Source organism: Corylus avellana, chromosome ca4 (genome assembly GCF_901000735.1).
Source record: "Corylus avellana chromosome ca4, CavTom2PMs-1.0".
Classification (NCBI taxonomy): domain Eukaryota; kingdom Viridiplantae; phylum Streptophyta; class Magnoliopsida; order Fagales; family Betulaceae; genus Corylus; species Corylus avellana.
Genome location: NC_081544.1, coordinates 17,619,861 through 17,639,596, shown reverse-complemented (window position 1 = coordinate 17,639,596; position 19,736 = coordinate 17,619,861). Strand labels below are relative to the sequence as shown.

Here is a 19,736-nt window from a genome sequence, read left to right as displayed (position 1 = left end):
TATTATACAAGGTCTTAGGCCACAAACCTTGTAGTCTTAAATCTTTTCTTGCTTGCAGTTGATAATGGAATTGGGCATTTCATTTGTGAAGACTGTTACACATCAATCATGATGATATATCTTGATCAAGCGAAGTTGAAAACTTTCGGGTTGATATGTAAACGTAATGCACTGAACAGACCATGACAGTTTTTTTTTTTTTTTTTTTTAATTTTTTATTCTCCTTAAAAATATTGTTAATATGAATGATTGTATTTCTTGAGACTTATTATGATATTGATTCTAAATTCTGAGAGGATTAGGAAATCATATGTCAAGTGGAGATCACTTTGATGCATTTTATGAGTGAGACCTTTACTACTGCCAAAATTGTCAATGCGTTAGGTGGTCATATGTATCATTGTGAGAATGTCATTTCTCAGGAAGGAATCCAAGTTCTATATTTAAAGGATAAGAAATTTTCCCTTAAGATAAATTTTATAGATTCAATTATTCTCAGTCCCTAGCCATGGAATTTTGGTAAGGAATACCAAAATACTAAGGTACATGGTGAAAACATTTTGACAAGTATATAATACATAAAATCAGTTACTCAAGTATAAAGAGGTAGAAAATTAAAGTGCAATCTCATTCGGTTTAATTCTATTGTGAAAGATTTTATGTAAGAATTAAAAGTCAATATTAAGAAAGTTTAAGGGATTAATTGATTTAATAAAAAATATAAACTAGAGTGCAATTACAATTGTTTAGTTGAATCAATTGTAATTAAATAGGGATTTGTGATAATCAAGCCTACTTGAAACTAGTTTTTATTTTTTTCCTTTGGGTCCCTCACCAAGGTAATGTAAATTAACCAGTTTAAACTTTTTATTTATTGGACTACTTATTTTTTTAATTATTAAAATATGGACAAGAGAGAAACAATGCTTGAGGTGCAAGAATGGGAGACTAGGCTTAGGATAAAACCCATGCCCAAGACCACCACAGGCTGCAACTAGGCTGGGAATTCAATCCATAGTCTTGGTCGTGTTTTTAAGCAGTGGAGGCTAGGGTTTTCGAACCCTAGTCGTCCACTATGTAGTTGAATAGGAGTCCCACATTGCAAATTGCAATCTCATATCTCTCCTGCTAAGCCTATATGTTAGGTTATGTTTTGGCCTTATTCAATACAAAAGTTCCTAGTTGTACTTGAGTTGTTTTTTTTTATTAAAAGCTTGATGTGAGATTGCAAGCAAATTTGTGTAAAAAACATTTCCTATTAGTTGGGCGTCAGAACGGGCAAGTAATGGGACTTACAGAGTTTCTCTCGGCCTTCCCCATTAGATGTGTGTCAAAATGCGGATGTGACGGGATATCAAGAGTTGCTCTTGGCCTTCCACATTGGATGAACGTCAAAATGCAAACGTGATAGGATGTTTCTGAGCTCCTCGTTGGATGACCACCGTTATAGCGAGAATGTGAAGATTTTACTCCTTACGTCATTGTAATACCCCGACAAATCATTGGTTTTAAAAAAGATAAACGATTTACTCAAACACGATAAACATTTTCATAAAACAAGGTTTTATAAACTAAAAACCTAAACCCCTTATGAGAAACCCTAACCCCTCGAGGTTTTCCAAACAAAACCATGAATTTCACTCTCTGACTGAACGTTCGCTAGGAGGACCACCCAAATGTTTGCCCTTAACCTAAGCACGAACATTTGCTAAGGGGACCACTACGAGCGTTCGTTGACCAGTCTTTAAGCCATTGGATAATACTCAAACGTAAGCCTGAACCCATTGATCCATTGTGTAATAGTATCCGAACGTTCACTCACAACTCTGAAAAGTAATTTTAACCCATTCTCCACCTTTTCAGAGAAAAGTACGCCCCAAGCCCCTATATAAACACCTCTCTTCGTACCTTAGCCGCTCCTTACACCAGAAAATCCTAACCCTAGAGTGAGGAATGACTTTGAAGTAGAAGGAGGAGGCATTGGTAGACTTTGCAATTATCAAGGCATTTTCTTGTCCATTCTCATTGCCTTCATGGTGTTCTTGTTGTTTTCTTAAATATTACGAATTTTAAAGATGCCTGGACAAGTTTATATACCTATTTTCTTACAAAGACCTAGAATGTTTTTAAAGAGCTCTACACTCGCCTTCGATTTCTTTGAGTTTGCATATTAGCATGTTTTGATACGTTACATGTGTTCATTAGGAGCCAAAGATGAGACGTTCCACACCTTAGAAGCATCAAGCCATATTTGGGCTCCTGGTCGAGAGTTTTTACTCTTTGGCTGAACGTTTGATCACAGGGCCATGCATTCACCCAGAGAGCAGAACGCACTCCTAGTAACCTATATGTGTGAACTTAGGATTTCAACGGCCGCTTTTGTTAGTTAGAACTTAATGTGTCACTTCGAGAATTCTCTAGTACAGCATATAATGATGTGTCGTATTTCATTATAACATGGATTTGTGATGTCGGAAGACTCCATCGAGCGCACGAGGTGAGTAAACACTTATGACTGTTTTCCTTAAAAACATTTGATATGTCAACTGACCGAGCACACATATGATATGAGCATGCCTATATTTTTGTTTAACTTGGTAACTGCCTTAATAACTGGTTAATAAGATGCATCGTATGACATGGTACATTGGTATACGCGGTATAATGGCCATGGGCTGATTATATAAAACTTGATTCTCTAGTCAAACGTGTGTGTGTAGATGTGATATAAGAGCCTTGGATCCGATGGTTATTTCGAGACTGGCACAGCCTTAATTGTCGAGTCACTACAGGATGTACATTATTAGTACCATAGGCCACCCGAGGTTGGACTCAATCGTGCTGTTAGTATTATGGACGGTAGCGTACAATAACCGGGGCACCGGTATTGTATTACACGTCTTTCGGAACAGCATCAACTATGTTGAGAATGGGTAATATCTTGAGTAAACCATATATGATAATTATGTCGTATTAAAGCATTACTTTTCTGCCTTAAAACATTTAGGTGATTGCCGCTAGAAGTACACCCATTTCTTTCTATCAAATGATATTTTCATGCTGTATTAACAGAGACAATACCTCTTTCAAATCTTTATCAATTGCACGTTTATTTCTGCTCAATGATAACTAACTTGTGGTACCCAACTGTAAGGTTTACTTACTAAGTCGCTAGACTTATACAATTATTACATCTTGTAGGAAACCTCTTTCTAGGAAGAGGGGAGTGGCGAGGTTGCCACTACAGAATTGCTTAAGACAGAGATCTACATGTTGTTACTAGGTTTGATCAGATTATTATTTCCACTAGTTGCTCTATTTCTATATTTCGAGGATAATATATGCTTCCTTCCTTTATGGTTATCAAATTTCTCATATTTATTTCACATTCTTATGCATTAACTCTGATTATGCTTAGAGTGACGGTTTCCTAGTTAGCTACTAGTTAGCTATATTGGGGTAATTGTCAGTAACTCTACCAGACTGGTCAAAGCTAGATTTGGAAGCATTGCGATTATAACCCGATTCATTTCCCGTTAAGACGTTAAATTCTTAGAATATCATATTCGAGATTTTTTGTTATTTCTATCTTATTGTGACTTGAATCTCGTTAAGACGAGATGATTGTAAAATCTTTTGCTATAAATTATCTCTTTTGTTACTATTCATTTCAGACTTTTTGAATTTTTTCAAACTTTCTAAAATTTTTTCTCAATTGTTGGTTCCAAGAGAGAACATTGAGAAAGCTTTGTGGTATCCCTCTCTTGACGTGTTAATTGTTCCACCATCTACAACCTTTCAATCTTCAGTCGCAAAGAAGTATACGAGAGGGTCGGTAAAGAGATTCACTACATGAAGATAATCAACTAGGAGGCAAGCTGAGAGCTAATTATCTTATAGAGTTTAGAAACGTGCAAGAGTTTGTGAATATTTTTTACTGTCTGCAATATGGTTCTTCATATAGTGATTTCTTGAGTTTAACTGCCCTAGAGTGGTTTAATTTTTTGATTCGTTGAAAACAGTTTCCACTCTGTAACCAAGTTTCTGTGTTATGGTTGTGTTGATTTATTTTCCAATGTTTAATATTTAATATTTATTGCTTTATTAATTAATTGTGTTTGTTGTTTTTAAGAGTAGAACACGATCCTTGTGTTTTTACAATACAAATAGAAGCCTGTAGCTATCTCAAAAAAGACCATCAGTCCAGTTCTTTAGTATTTACTAAGAATTGTGTATTCTTAAGTATTTTCAAGAATAAGTTAAAAAAGTTTTCAAGAGCAAGATAAGAACCCACACTTTTTGTTATTCTTAGTCATTGGTGAAAAGACTTGAAGGTTTTGAGATCTCTGAGGCTACACGCGAATATTCTCATTGGAGGAGCAAGAAGATTTTGCTCAATTGCCAAGGAGTGGCTAAAATACCAAGTAGGTGTTCTTATTCTTTATTTAAAATAGCATTTTTCTTCACACTTTCTTCATAAAGTTCAATCATGGATTGAGAATTTTTATTTTCTGCTCCACAATCATATTTTTTCACTCATATTCTCAACAAGTGGTATTAAACCCCCGGTTATAGAAAACATGGTGAAGATAGTAGTTTAAAGAAAGCTGTGTTTTTTCTGTTTTTCTAGTGTTGCTGTTCGGGTTTGTTCCAGCGACTCAAAAATTGTTCAGAGACCCAAAACATGTTGTTAACATTTTATGATATTGATTGAATTTTGCATTCAAACAGTGTTGCTGTATTTATACAACAAGATTTGTTTGGAATTCGATCTTTTGTGATGCTTTTTGATCCTCAGTGCACCTGGTGGCTTCTAGTAGTTATTCAATATAATCCAGCCAATTCTCCACGCTTAAGTACCCTCTGGTACCATCAAAGGAAGGGAAATGGTGGTTGCAGAAGTCTTTAGGCGAACAACCTCGCTCAATAGCTTGCAGCTCAGGTCCTCGAGCATTGGCCATGGCAATTAGTAAATAAGTGGTAATTGTGGCTAGCAGCTGCGCCACGTCATGAACCATTCTCAAAAGAGTAACCAATTAGAATACAACACATGTTTTAATAGTCAACGGAAAAAAATTTTCATTTGACCAAAAATTCTTTTTTAATTTTTGAAAAATAGTTTCTATTTTTGAAAACTGCAAACTATTTTTTGAGTTTGAGCATCTCATTCTCAAATCAACAGATTCCAGCAAGACCCGATTGAGACCCAACACTAGCACCTGATGTGGCATGTTTGGTGTGACATGGCATGCTGTGTAACCTACTAATGCGGCTGATGATGTGGTAATATCGTTAAAATGAACCTTATATTTTATCCAAACAAGAAAGTTAACTATTTTGGATATTACATTATAAGTTCCCTTCGAATGTAGGGCAGATGATTGATGAATTCCCTAAAGGAATAACCTCAGCTCGCCACTGCCTCCAAAGGTTGGGTGGTGGCATCTGGGAATTTTCTCGTCTTCTCATTCGACTCAAAGTCGATTTATTTTCATACCATCTTGTAATGCCCCGTGACATTTATGTATTTATAAATACCTTGTGGCATTACTAACTATGCCTTGACACTAAACTCAATGGAAAAACAGCTATAAATGCTTCTTCTTTTATGATTCAAAATACCCTCGAAACTCTCACCTGACAATTACTTCGGATACTTGTCCTTTGCATCAATTTGCTCACTTTCTATAAAACAATATTTTAAAGGTGGAACTATGGGGTGTTTGGCAAATGGGATGGCCTAAACACTGTAGTTGATGTAGATTGATGTGAAAAAAAAGTAAAAATGTTTGGTATAAAAAAAATGAAAAAGTGGTATGGAAAAGTAAAAAAGTTTTGTTTTGTAGTGATTTTTTTATTTGAATAATAATAAAAAGTGAATGATTTGATATTAAAAGTAAAAAAGTTAGGATGTTTTGATGTTGATTTTTTTGGGAAATGGTGATAAACAGTATTTGGGTCAACCTCATCCCCATTACCAAACAAAGCCTATGAGTCTACTGACTATTACTCCGGATGCTTGTCCTTTGTATCAATGTGCTCACTTTCTATAAAACAATATTTTTAAAGGTGGAACTATGAGTCTACTGCATCGTAAGTAAAAACTCAACCAAAATAGTGTGTGATGTGAACCTTCTTGTCTTGATAAAACCTCTCTTTCTTTTGTTGTACTCAAAACATTAAAAATGTTTAACTTCACTTTCTTAAAAACCACGCATCAGTAGGTTTAGGATCATACCCCATCTATTATCTACTCTGAAAACATTACGAGCGTCATTTACTTTCCCACTAAGAAAAATTGGTAATATCAGTAGGGTTTAGGATCAGATCCATCAAGGTGACATCAATATTCTTTTTCTTTGATATATGATTGGAAGAAATTCCAATGCAAATGAAGTGGATCAGACGTCAAAAAGAAAAGGGTAAATGTATAATAATTTTTTTAATAAACGTGTGTTTGTGATCACCCACCCCATGAGGTTTAAACAATTGACTCACTGCTTAGCTTTGTCGCAGATATGAAATGAGTCATTGTGTATTTTTCGTCCAATAAAGTGACATTCGTAAATCTACGTTAGCATTTTTGCTACATCATATCAAAATAATAATTATTTATTTTATTAAGAGAATGCTTCACATCTCAAATTTATTTTTCAAAAGTTGATTCATAAATGATGTGTCACCCTAAATTAAAAAAATTAAAATCTAAAAAGGAAAAGGAAGGAGTGGCTGATTGAGCCGCTCCTTGCAAGATTGCCAAATATGGTGACTTCAAACATTTAAAAAAAAAAAAAAATCCCAAATTGAGAAAGAGATGAAACATATCAAATGAGAAAAGAAGAGGGAGAGAGAAAATTGAGAAAAGAAGAGAGGGAGTGGCCATGGTGCAGATCTGAGAGAAACACATTTCTCTGCACGGCAGCTCCCTCGCGAAAAGAAGAGAGGGAGTGGCCATGGTGCAGATCTGAGAGAAACACATTTCTCTGCATGGCAGCTCCCTCGCGTGAGGGAGCTGCCGTGCAGAGGAATTCCAAAAAAAATAATAATAATTTAATTGAAAATTAATTTAAATTAATAAATTTTTTAATTGAAAAAAAAATTCCAAAAAAAATTTTAAAAAAGAAAAATTAATTTTTTAATTTTCTGACGTGGGAGACAGTAGAACATTAGGAAATTCTGACATTCTACCCACTGGCACGTCAGGAAATTTTTTTTACTAACACCTATGCTTCTGACAATCAACGCGCGTCAGAAACGACACGTCAGAAATTTTTTTCTGACGTGTCGGACACTATAAAACGTTAGAAATTTCCAATCAAGAAAAAATTATTTTTTTGTAGTATCAAGAACAAGAACAAGGAGACAAAATTGCGTAGCCGCAAGAGCTCAAAAAGAATTTTGAGAGTGAAAATTATGCAACCTATGTGAAAAAATGATAACTTCTATATATGCTGTACTAAAATTCACAGACAAATTATTTTTGACTAGTGCAAAAGAGATAAAAGAGAGGAATTAATTACAAAACAATCAGTCTGAAACATACTAAAGAGTGTCAACAACATTTTATCCCTAAAAATAAAACTAAGAATCCAAAGAGATCAACTGTTACAAAAGCATCTAAATGGCATGCTGACAAAAATTCAGGAACCAGATTTTAGCAAGCAGAAGATAATAGATAGAGCTCTATGTTGAAGAATACAAACCACGCATCTATTATAAAACAGAAATTACAACGTATTCTGGCCCCAAACATCAGCTGGAGCATATATATCTAGGTCAAACATATACTAATGATAGTAAGCAAATGTAAAATGAAAGCCACATCTAACTGTTTTCATGATCACATACTCAGTTTACTGAGACTATAGCGTTTTTGAAATGCAATGCTAAACTTCTCAATCCAAATTCAATCCATGGCTGAAATGATGCTCCAGAAATGACATACGTGAAGCCTTCCTCTTGATCTGGATCAGCTTGTCTCCAATGCACCATGGAAAACTAAGGAAATGAGCTCGGTGCATTCCCTCATTGTAGGGACCCCAATACCTATAATGATAGGTAACATGATACCAGGCTGAAGCTTTTGCATATACAACATCAGAGTCAGAATCTGAGTCACTAAAACCCTTGTTGAACCAGGTCCTAGCTTCCTTTCTCAAGGACTTCACCGCATAATTAATTGCTTCCATATCCCTCCTCTTACTGAAACATTTTGACATTTTTAAGATGTTGCCATTGAGTATTTCAGCTTCTGCTTCGATCCCATAATAGTCCATTAAATTTCCCAACTTGGAATCATATTCATTTTTGTAATCGAAAGCATCACTGATGTAGTCCTCAAAGCCATCTACTTCCATGTCGGAATCATAACATTGCTCTGCTACTTCTCGGGTGAAGGGATTTATAGGGCTAGTGCAAGATGCAATGTCTATCACTTCTCGAAAAAGCTTTCCGATCACAGATTGTGATTCATAGGTGCGTTTATCAGGCTTTTCCATGAAATCTGGATATATTTTGGGGCGCAGATTAAATGGTACTTCGACTACCACACCACTCTTTGGGCAGTCAACAGCAATTGAGTGTAGCTTTGCAAGCTTAATGCATTTACCACTCATTGCCTTACGAGGCTCCATATCTGCAAAGACCTTGTGGGCATTATCAATGATTCCTAAATTGTCATTGACCATGTACTTGGGGAAATAGTCTTGAACTTCCTGTAGCACAGAACTAACACGCTTTAGCATGAATGGTATAGAAGGAATTGATGCAAACAGGATGGATACATATGGAAGAGAAATGATAATCTTAGAAAGAAAAAATACTATTAATTAAAAATTTAATGGGAGCAAAAGCACATTTCAAGGGTCCAACACATTAAAAAGTTTCTTATGAATGCCTTACATATTAGGACTCATGATATTGATGCTTGACAAATCAAAAATGTGATTGAGTAGTACCTCTATTGTAACATCATGATCGACTAGCACAGTTGGTGCTGGGCTGTAATCCATTGGTTTAATTTGTTGAGAAGGAATAAGAGCAGGGTCCCAACAGACAAAGTATGTATCTCCATCCAAATCACTCCCCGAACATTCATTTGGGTGAGGTCTGACAATGCAATTATTAGACTAAGTTAGTCAACAATGTATAACTAGAGAATGTTGTATGCAACTTTCCAATAAGCGTATGTCTGCAAGGGGGTCAAGTATGCATAAATGCTGAATTTTATGCTGCTCTACAATTATGTGTAAACACAATTTGTCGGTGTATGTTTATGCCTTTGAGGGTGTGTGTGCACATATTAATAGGATTTTAGAAGTATCTATTATGGGATATCAGTCTTACCTCGGTCCTTTTTGCGGAAAAACAACACAATCACCCATGTGCTGCAAAGCTGGCACATTAACAGCCCTTAGAACACGCACATCTCCTGGATAGAGACAAGGGTTTTTAGCAACAACTACGTTGCCCTCAAAAATATAATTATTTGGGTCTGAACTGCTGGGACTGAACTTGAGCGAGGAATTGCTACCGAGCTGCTTACTAAAACGAGAAATCTGCACAAATATTTGACCATACTCCAATGTCCCGGTTTCATCAAGACATCCCATCATAGATCTTCCATTTGGAATATATATCCTTGATTTGTACCGCAAGTCCATCAATGTAGATGCACGTAATACTTGTAGCATCATAAAAAGAAATGGTTCTTCATTTGGCTTGTAACCAGCAGCTAGCATTTCCTTTAGCATGGTTGGTATCTCTCCTGGGAACATAAACTCCAGTGCCTCCCGTGCGATCAACGAATCTGTTAATATAGCATTCAGTTGATCTATTGTCTCCCTTTGCTTCTTTATGAAAACTTTATCCTTAACCCCGAGGTAAGATAAAAGAGTGATAATTTGGTGATTAAGAAAACAAGGTTGATACTTGCTCCATGTCAAAACATCCAGGGTAGTATTCTGTGAATTGTACTTGCACATGCTCTTTCTCAGTGACAGCTTAATCGATGATGTTGGATCAACAGCAACAACACCTTTAAACCCACCGTATCGAATCTGAAATGCAGATGGAACAGAATTTCTGCAGCCACATTTTGAAGCCACTTCGCGAGCCAATTCTGCAGATATCTTCCCTATGCCATCAGAGAAGAAACAATATGTGATTCCAGATCTTTTAGCTTCTACATCAGGAATCATCTCAATTTCGTGCCTACCAACGTGCATAGTTTTCCTGGAGGAGCTAAACGATTGACCAAGTCTGGCAGCATATTTTGCGACATTCCTTATTTCACGAAAATCACCCATCCACTCTCTGATGTCTGCTGCAGTAAGACCAGTTCTTGAAGCAAACATCCAAAGAGAATTTTCGCGTAATTGACTGTTTGAAAAGGCAAGAAACTCAAACTTCTTATCACCAATAACTATGCCGTTTCTTAGAGTGGACAGTATCCTCTCATAAATGCTAGTGCGCTTGTCGTCCTCATTCGCAGAAGATGCTCGAGGAGATAAAACTGTCGAGTGCAGTTTATCCAAGTCCTCATCGACAAAAGAAACGCGAAGAAAATTATCAATATCTTCAGGATAATTGCGCAAGATGCGATTGGAGAGACTCACCTCTGGACCACGGAAATATACTTTAGAAGGAGTTATTTGAACCCTGTGTACATATACCAACCCGTCATCTAAAGATATTGCAGGAGGTGTTGGAAGTCGCCCATCCGTGGCGTATCTTTTATACTGCTCACTAAGCCACCTTACAGGCTCATAGCAGCAGTCTTTTAAATGATACAGTTTGTCCAAGGCACTTTCTATATACTCAAGTTTTATTCTTGTAGGATCGACCAACCGACAAAAATTGATATCAATTGCTGGCCCAGGAAGACACCCATTCTGAACTAAGGAGTTGATCTTGAACAAGATTTTATATGGCAAGTTGAAGCCCGGGGGTGGATTCACAATGGGGACAAGACCTGAATTGCAGGAGAAATTAGACCCTTCCTGCAGAACAAATTGGCCTTCATTCTCTTCATAAAGCAGAAATTTTGGAAGCTGACACTCAAGTGGAAGCTCCAAACATAGAGCAGAAGATTGGCCAATGCCACAAAAGGGAGTGAAATCAACTTCCCGGAACCACTGGTAACCTCCACGAGCACAAGAGACATCTTTCTTATGAATCTTAGGAGCACCAAGCAACTGGAAATTGAAAAAGATTTTGTTAAGAAAAATTGATAAAAAAACTTCACTGTCACAGAGCAATGAAAAACATTATTTCAAGAAACTGAAATTGCACAAAGTGGACATGAGATCATGAACAAGTAGAGATGTGATATTGCGAAAAACAGAAATTTATTCAAGTATCTAATGAAATTGGTAAACCAACAAGCTATAGAAATGAATATCAACTTGAAGAAGTTAAGTGTAATTTTTTCGATATAAAAAAAAAAAAACCAGATAGTTAAGGTAATATTGGGGATTACAATGACATTAAATTGCCGATTTCTGAAAAAAAAAAAAAAAATGGTTCCATTTCAGGGCATTAAAAAAATGCTATGCATGCCAATAATCTCAGTGGTTTTTTAAAATATTCCAGATTCTTTGAATGATAAATTCCCCTTCAAGATCTGTTATGCAGCTACTTCAACGCTAATAGATTCACTCTACATGAACATGTCTACCAACACCAACACTCACAAAATAGATATTCCATGAAAAACCAAATTCAATCATCCTGTAACCCCCCCCCCCCAAAAAAAAGAAAAGCGAAATTCTGCAGAGAAGCTATTACATCTTATGCTTACAAAAAAAAAAAAAAAAAAAAAAAAGCGAAATATCTGCATAGAAGCTTACCTGTTTCAATATTCAATACAGACAGCCAGAGTGTTCAGAGGTTTCCTCTCTGGTATTTTCCGTTGTGGGAGTGAGGTGTGAAAAGAATGGGCTTTTTTGTCTAATTTTTTTTATTATTTCGCTATCCAGTGGGTTTAAAAGGGTGATGGTTAAAAAAAGAGAAATACTTTAGATCAACAAAAAAAACATGCAAAAATTATAAAAAAAAACTTCCCTAAATTAATAGTCTTAGAGTCTCACAATTTTAAAAGGTATTAAAATAGCTTATCAAAACTATCAAAATGTATACAATAGACTACTTATTTTTTTATTCTTATAATACCCTTATTCTTTTAACAAATAAAATAATAAAATAATCGTAAAAAAAAAAAAAAAAACAATGGATGAATAAAACCAAATTTTTAACAGAATTTGATTCCAAGGATTAAATTGTTTTTTTTTTTTATTTTTTTAAGTACTTTGATTTTACTTTCATATGACATGATGTAATTTGTAATTTAGGCCAACTACAATGAGTAATTATTTATTTATTTCAATTTTTTTTTTTTTGTATTTATTCGCCCATTTGCTTTTTTTTCAAAAAAAAAAAAAAAATTGTTTGGTTTTTTTTTTTAGAATTATTTTATTATTTTATTTGTTAAAAGAATAGGGATATTATAGAAATATAAAAAATAAGTGGTTTTTTTTTATGCATTTTAATAGTTTGATATGCCACTTTAGTACCTTTTGAACATTATAAGACTCTATTGCAAACGAATATTAGTTTGAAGAGTTTTTTATATTCTTCCCTAAAAAGATTATATTTTACCCATTAAAAGTTAGGGTATAGGTTTCCACTTTCCAGCTAGGAGGCTTATTATTAGGAGAGAAGAGGAAATGAAATGTTGCACGTATTTTTATTATTTGGTTTCCAAATATACAATTTTTTTTTTTTTTATGTGTTAGTTAATTTAAAATTTATAATAATCTATTTAAAATTTAATAATGGTTTTCACTGCAACTTAAAGAATATGTACTTAGAAATGTAAGAATAAAAGTAACATTTTTTAGGCCACCATATTATCACTCCATGTTAAATTAGATACTTTTGTATTTTTTTCACTCAAAATATCTTTAAATTTTTTTTAAAAAAATAATCATTAAAACACTTAAAAGGTTGGCCATTTTCATATTAGCCCCCATTAATTTTTTTTTTTTTTTCAAATGATTACTTTTATATATTCTTAATTTATTTATTAATAACTTTAAGGGTATTTTAGAAAGAAAAATATAAAAATATCTATTTTGACATGTAATGGTAATATACGGGCCTTTCGATGTCATTTTCTTAAGTTTTGAGGTATAATTATAAAATGGGTAATAATTAAGAAGTTAAAGTATATTTCTCCAAAATTAAAAATTCTAGGTAGGGAATTGGTCAATATCTGGACTCATACTCTATGGGGTTGCATCTAAACATGTACTAAAGTAGTATTCACTATGGCATATGTAATTTTTTTAATGGTTTAAATTTGATTAAAAATCAATTATGAGAAAAAAAAGAGATAATCATGAATAAACTGTTAAGAAAACTATTAAATTATCAGTTATCATAAAAGCTTAAGTTAATAGGAAGAAGTAAATTTAATCACTTAATCATTAGTTTAACACTCTCTCTCATGAGTGGGTTCAAACTCCTTTTTAATAAGTGATACCAACACGTAGAATATTTAATTTAAATGAGAGGCTAAATTGATGGACTAACATTATAAAACTCTAAGTTTAATGTTTCATAATCTTAGGACTTTTGATTCTAATACTATGTTAAATTACCAATTATCTTAAATATTTAAGTTGATAGAAAAAAATTAAATTTAATCGAAGTTAACATACACCGAGGAAGTTACAAGTAATGTTATTAGAAAGTAAGCAACAAACCTGAATGAGAAGAAACTTTGAAGCTTGGCCATGTGGTTGATGTAGCTTAATCTGCAAAATGCTGTCGGAGGAGATTTCAAGCTTGTATTCTTCAGAGAGATCAGAAAGAAAGAAGAACCACTTTCTCTTTCTCAAATCAAACCCAACAGAAACACCTTCTTCCGGTTTCCAGAGCACAGAAAATGTTTCTTTTGAAATCAGATATCCAAAGTGTAACGCTTTGATATCCATGCTATGTAAGAAGTAAGGACAACCTTGTCTTTGGAAGAAAAAAATGATTGAAAGCTGAAAGGAAAGCACTACTGCTGTGGAAGAAGCAAGTGCTCATATATGTTGTCTATAGACGAGCATGCTGCAGCCCTTAAACTTAGGAAATAAGTTGAGAGAATCACAACGTTGTTACTTGTCATTCCCGTTTCCTAAATCTGAATTTCTTTTACTATATTCCTTCAAGTCTCGGTCTCTCATGTCGTTGACGAGCAAAGGTCACAGAGTTCTGATGATGTGGACCAATCATAATATAATTAACGTCATAGAGCTCCCCCACACTGACAAGAAACTAAACAGAAGAGAGGGATCGTACCTTTTGCTCCCCATGAATCCATGATGGGGATATATTCCTCCTTGCTTGGCAAGGTTTAAACTCAAAGAGTGATGAAATTGAGATGACCACTTCTTGACCAAGGCAACGATCGGGAAAAAGTGAAAAAGTGTTGACTAACAAACTTGGGCACCAAGGGGATGAACAGAATGTTTGGATTGTGATTGGCCAAGGCTACTTCACTTTACCAATCACATGGGCCAGTCTTGCTCAATCTTGCTCTTGCTAGCAAAATTGCAACTTTGCTGGTGCAAAAAGCACGAATGCGCTAGAAAATTATATTTCCCAGTGCTTTGCCCATACACCAATAGTTTATCGACGTAATCTTAAAAAATTTGGTTATACGAATTCCATGTAACCAAAATTTTAAATTTTTTTAAAAACTTATAAAATAATTTCAAAATTACCAAAATTCTAATAAATAAATTAAATATCATTCACAAATCCTGATAAACAAACACTACAAAAATTTAAGGGTTTTGCGACTGATCATATATATATATAATGACTTTTTTGCCGAAAAAAAGTCAGTATATGGTTTGTGAAGTTCAAATACTGACTTTTTCAAAATGGCAAAAAGTGCAAAGACTAGAAAGGAGATAGTGCCTTTTGAACAGTGAAAACGGCACTATTTGGTGCAATTTTCAGCAAACGGCACGTCACCTTCTAAAAGGTGTCGTTTTGCACTGTTCAAACGTCACAACCCTTTAAAAAAATATTAAAAAAATAATTTTTACCAAAATAATATATATATAATTTTTATAATAAATATTTAAATTTTTTCAAATAAAATTTAAATTAAAAAAAAAAATTAGAGGAATGGGTGGCCCCCAAGCCACCCCAAAGGTGGTCGGAGGTGGCGCCGGCCACCTCTGGGGTGGCTCGCAAGCCACCCCTCCCTCACCTGTGGCTGCGGGTTTGGAACCGGTAGCCACTTGATTTATTTAATTTTTAAAAAATTTCAAATTTTGGTACATTTTACTGTTCACACATCACTATTCGCACGTGAATAGTGATGTGTGAACAGTAATACTATTAAAACGTCACTATTTTAGGAATAGTGACGTTTGAAGAATTAAAAAGTTGTAATTTAGTGACATTTTCTAAAAATGTCACTAATTCAAATGTCATTAAACACTTGAATTTTTGTGTGGAAATTAAGATCCTCAAAAACTAATTAAGTATCATTCACATAACATATCTTCCCAATGAACAAATTAAACATCGTTCACAATAATTCATTAGTGATAAACAAATTAAACATCAAAAATCTTTGAAAAACTAACGTAAACATCATAAACAAATTGCAAAATAAAAATATGTTGTGGAGATTGTCCCCCTCACCTAAAGGCACCATGATCGTAGCCCCCTCTGCCACCTCCATATATAGTTTATGTTTCCACGCTCTCTTAATCCTTCATTCCTATAAAGGATTAGCCCTTCCAGATGAAAATTGACCATTATTGTTACCTGGAGATTGAAAAGAGCCACCATCAACTCAAGAAATCAATATGGCCATGAATAGGCCCGATCAGTAGTCCATAGTGAATCCCCAAAAATGCAATTTGTCTATTGTGTAGAACTTCCACGGAAATCTCTAACAAATAGATCAAAGTCACTGTCAATACAAATTGTCTATTATGTATGAATAAGATATTTGTAGAAAAGAAATAATTTATAGGACGTAAGCCCATTTCCTCATTCAAATAAATAACTGATAGAACGTAAGATCAAAGTCCATGTCAATACAAATTTTGAGACCTATGTTAAATCAAGTAAATCGATCCATCTTAGTAGGGTTACTGGCTGCACCAGTCACGAATAATCATTGGATCCAAGGTCCATATAACACATATAATTGACCATAGAATCAAGTCTATATAGTAAGCCCATGGTCATTATTCCGCACGTATATGTGTACCATGTTATACAATGCATCTTATCAAATAGTTGTTAAAGCAGTTACCAAGTTATACAAAAATATAAACATGCTCATATTATACGCATGCTCAGTCAGCTGACATATTGCACGTTTTTAAGGAAAGTGTTCGTAAGTGTTTACTTACCTCGTGTGCTAGCTCGAGTCTTCCGACATCATGAATCTTTGCTATAACGAAACATGACTCATCGTTATATGCAGTACTAGAGAACTCTACAAGGTTTCATCTAACGAAAAGGGGCTACTAAAACCTTCGAACCACACATTTGGGACTAAAGGGCGTGTGGCCTGCTCTCTGGGCGAGCTCTCGCTCCCTAGGGCGAGCGTTTGGCCAGAGAGTTAAGGCTCAGCAAAAAACTCTCAAAATGTGTTTTAGGCTCCTATCTACAGCTATGGGTTGGTACTTCTCTTCCTAGGCTCAAAATAGATACATGTATCATAAGGAAAACACAACACAAAGAATCAAAGAGGTGTTTAAAACTTTTTGAAAACATTTCTTTGTTTTGTAAGAAAATGGGTACAAGAGCTTGTCAAATCATCTTTAAAACTTGTAACACTTGGAAAGCAGTCAGAACAATTAAAAAGGCATAAGGGAAGGGCCAAGAAATCACCATAGAAGATATATAGCAACGACTCCAAACTCTCTCATTTCTTTCTCCAAGCCTCTCCTCACATTAGAGTTAGGCTTTCTAAGGTTGAAGGTGGCTAAGGGCCGAATAGCATTGGTTTATATAGAGGGTGGAGGCGTGCTTTAGGTCTGAAAAGTGGAGAATGGGCTAAAATTACTTTTTAGAGTTGGCAGCGAGCGCTCGCATACTGTTGAGCGAGCGTTCGGTACTGTTCACACAATGGATAAAAAGGTTTAGGCGTATGATTGGGTTTTGTCCAATGGGTAATACATTGTTCATGCAAGTGCTTGTGTGGTCCCTCGGCGAGCGCTTGCACCTAGGCCAAGAGCGAGTGCTCATGTGGTCCCGAGGAGAGTGTTCGGCTAGTGAGGGTGGTTTTGAGATTTTTGCTTCTAAAAAGTCTCAAGGGTTTGGGTTTGGTTTATTTAAAAAAGGGCTTGTTTTAAGGCTTTGTTTTAAAGAAACATTAACAAGTTAAGTAAGAAATCTTAAACCTTTTAAAACAGGTGTTTTGTCGGGGTATTACAACTATGAATAGTAACTTCTCTGCCTGAATTTCATAACTTAATCTTCTCCAAGATCATATGGATCTTGAGCATCTTTTGAGAATGGTAACTTTACTTGGTTTGTAGAAGAGGAGAGTGATTGAAAGTAAGATAACAGACTCCAAACACACCTAGAGGGGGGAGGTGGAGGCGGTGAAATAGGTGTTTATCACAAAATATACGGAATTAAAAATATGAAGCAATAAGCAATCAATCACCAAAATATGTAAAGTAGTAAATCATGCAGACACAGATATTTTTGTAACGAAGAAAAAACCTTTTAGAAACCGTTCTAAAAGTAAAACCTCTCCTGGGCAACCGAACCCAGGAAATCACTATAAGAAAATATTGAAGAGATAACAGACACAGGGACACTTACAACCCTTTGCCTTGGTCCTGTAAGATCACCAAGCCTCTAGCTCATCTCCTACCCCACAATCTTCTTCAAGTGATTCTCATTTACTGGACCCTCCCGATAGACTTCTCCACAATTGATTACTGATGTGGTATTTTTGTGTCTAAAAATATCAATAATAAAAATAACCACTCGCAATAGTACGAATCCTGTAGGATAGGGCTATATTGAGAGTGTCGAACCTCAAGGACTGCAGGGGTTTTATTATCAAATTTGAAAGATCAAGATTAACTTAATTAAAAAGAGAATTGATTTAATTTTCTTTAAAACTTAAAGTGCATGAAAATAAAAGAGATTTAAAATAAGAGAGAGTGTAGGGTATTGACTTCACCTCTATCCGCACAACAATGGCTAATCATAATTAATCCCAGAAATTCATTCTATGCATATTATAAATAAATAAGAAACTACCTTATTAAAAAATAAGCATAATCTATCTTCGGTTGGCACGGGTCGTCCACCTAACCATTAAGATGCGGTACGACCCGTCTTTCCTAGGTATAAATTATCAAATTCTTTAACAGGATACATATAATCAATGAATAAGTATAACCCATCTTCGGTTGGCACGTATTGTCTACCTAAATTACACTAAACTAGGGTGTAGTACAATCTGTCTTCCCTAGGCATGGCCTATCAAATTCTATTGATCATATGTCAATTAAACCCATTGTATAACCATCATTCTTATAATCATAGTAAACAAGAATGATTTGAGATCAATAAAAGTAAAATACTTTCTAAGACAAAAGAAGAATTTCACAAATAATGATTTTAGAATTTAAGAATAATTGCATTTAATATGAAGAACAGAAATCAATTGTAGCAATCCTCATAGTTATACAATCAACATGCATAAATTGAAAATCTAGAAGTTAAATACAATCAAACCATTGTGCTTGGATAGGGTTACATCAACACCCCACGAAGGGGTTTAGCCGCTCATAATCTTCTAAGCTCCAAAGACAATTTTCTGATTTCTAGCTCTAGGAAGCGGTGTGTCTCTTTTCTCAATGCTTAGAGGCCTATTTATAGGGCTTAGGAGAGTCCTAGAAGCCCTTGCAATCCTAGAAATTTCGGAGATTTAAGTCCAAGTCCAATTAGGATAAAGAAAACCTAAGTCCAAATCGGAATAGGATTCGCCCAGAATTGCGTTCCTATATTGCGGGGAGATTTTGGCATTGTGGAGCTCCGAATTAGGAAAATGCTATTTCACATTGATTTGTAGAAATTTGAGTTATCTTTCCAGTGTCGCTTGAATTATCTCAATCGGATATTTGAACTGAAAGTTATGGCCAAAATACCGAGATGTATGCAGAATCCAAATTTGAATCCAATCCGATTTTGACTCTAATTTGAGAAATTCCGAATTAATCCCTTCCTTTATTTGATTAAATTTAACCACAACATATAGGTCATCTGTTATGATTGGCTAAGCTTAATCATCTCAAAGTGTGCTTTTAAGCCCAAAATCAATGAAATTAATTGCATCTTTATTTATAACCTGAAAACACAAAAACAACACAAAATCAAACAAATAACAACGCTAAGGAATTAACATATGCAAATTAAGGGGCTTGAATGTGCAACATTCGGCGCTTATCACACCCCCAAACTTACATATTGCTAGTCTCTTAGCAATACAAAACAGAAAATAAACTGAAAAAACAAAAAGATAAATCCATCTTTCGTGGGATATACGATTGCATTTAGCGTATGCAACAAGCCTTTTAAACCCCTAGGAATTTCCTAGTGGACGAGTGAAGTCTCGTGAGGGTTTTCTAGGAATGTTACCCACAAACATTGATGTCATTATGTCATTCAAAAGGATAAAGCATCAC

At 34.8% G+C, this 19,736-nt stretch overlaps 1 protein-coding gene across 1 annotated transcript; it reads right to left on the bottom strand.

The window, feature by feature from the left end:
* Nucleotides 1-7,688: 7,688 nt before the first annotated feature.
* On the bottom strand, nt 7,689-14,003 carry LOC132179318 (probable RNA-dependent RNA polymerase 1). The gene is made up of 4 exons (XM_059592020.1): nt 13,767-14,003; nt 9,346-11,195; nt 8,958-9,108; nt 7,689-8,714 (listed from the first exon to the last, which is right to left on the bottom strand). Exons 1-4 carry the CDS (start codon nt 13,995-13,997, stop codon nt 7,896-7,898), a joined length of 3,051 nt encoding a protein of 1,016 aa, XP_059448003.1. The 5' UTR covers nt 13,998-14,003; the 3' UTR covers nt 7,689-7,895.
* Between the last annotated feature and the right edge of the window lie 5,733 nt (nt 14,004-19,736).

Excerpts from the sequence above, each read along its gene's own strand:
- LOC132179318 (XM_059592020.1), bottom strand. The coding sequence starts at position 13,997 with ATGGATATCAAAGCGTTACACTTTGGATATCTGATTTCAAAAGAAACA. Across the intron at positions 11,196-13,766 it reads CAAAGTTTCTTCTCATTCAG|TTGCTTGGTGCTCCTAAGAT; the intron begins GTTTGTTGCTTA and ends TTCAATTTCCAG. Across the intron at positions 9,109-9,345 it reads TTTCCGCAAAAAGGACCGAG|ACCTCACCCAAATGAATGTT; the intron begins GTAAGACTGATA and ends TTGCATTGTCAG.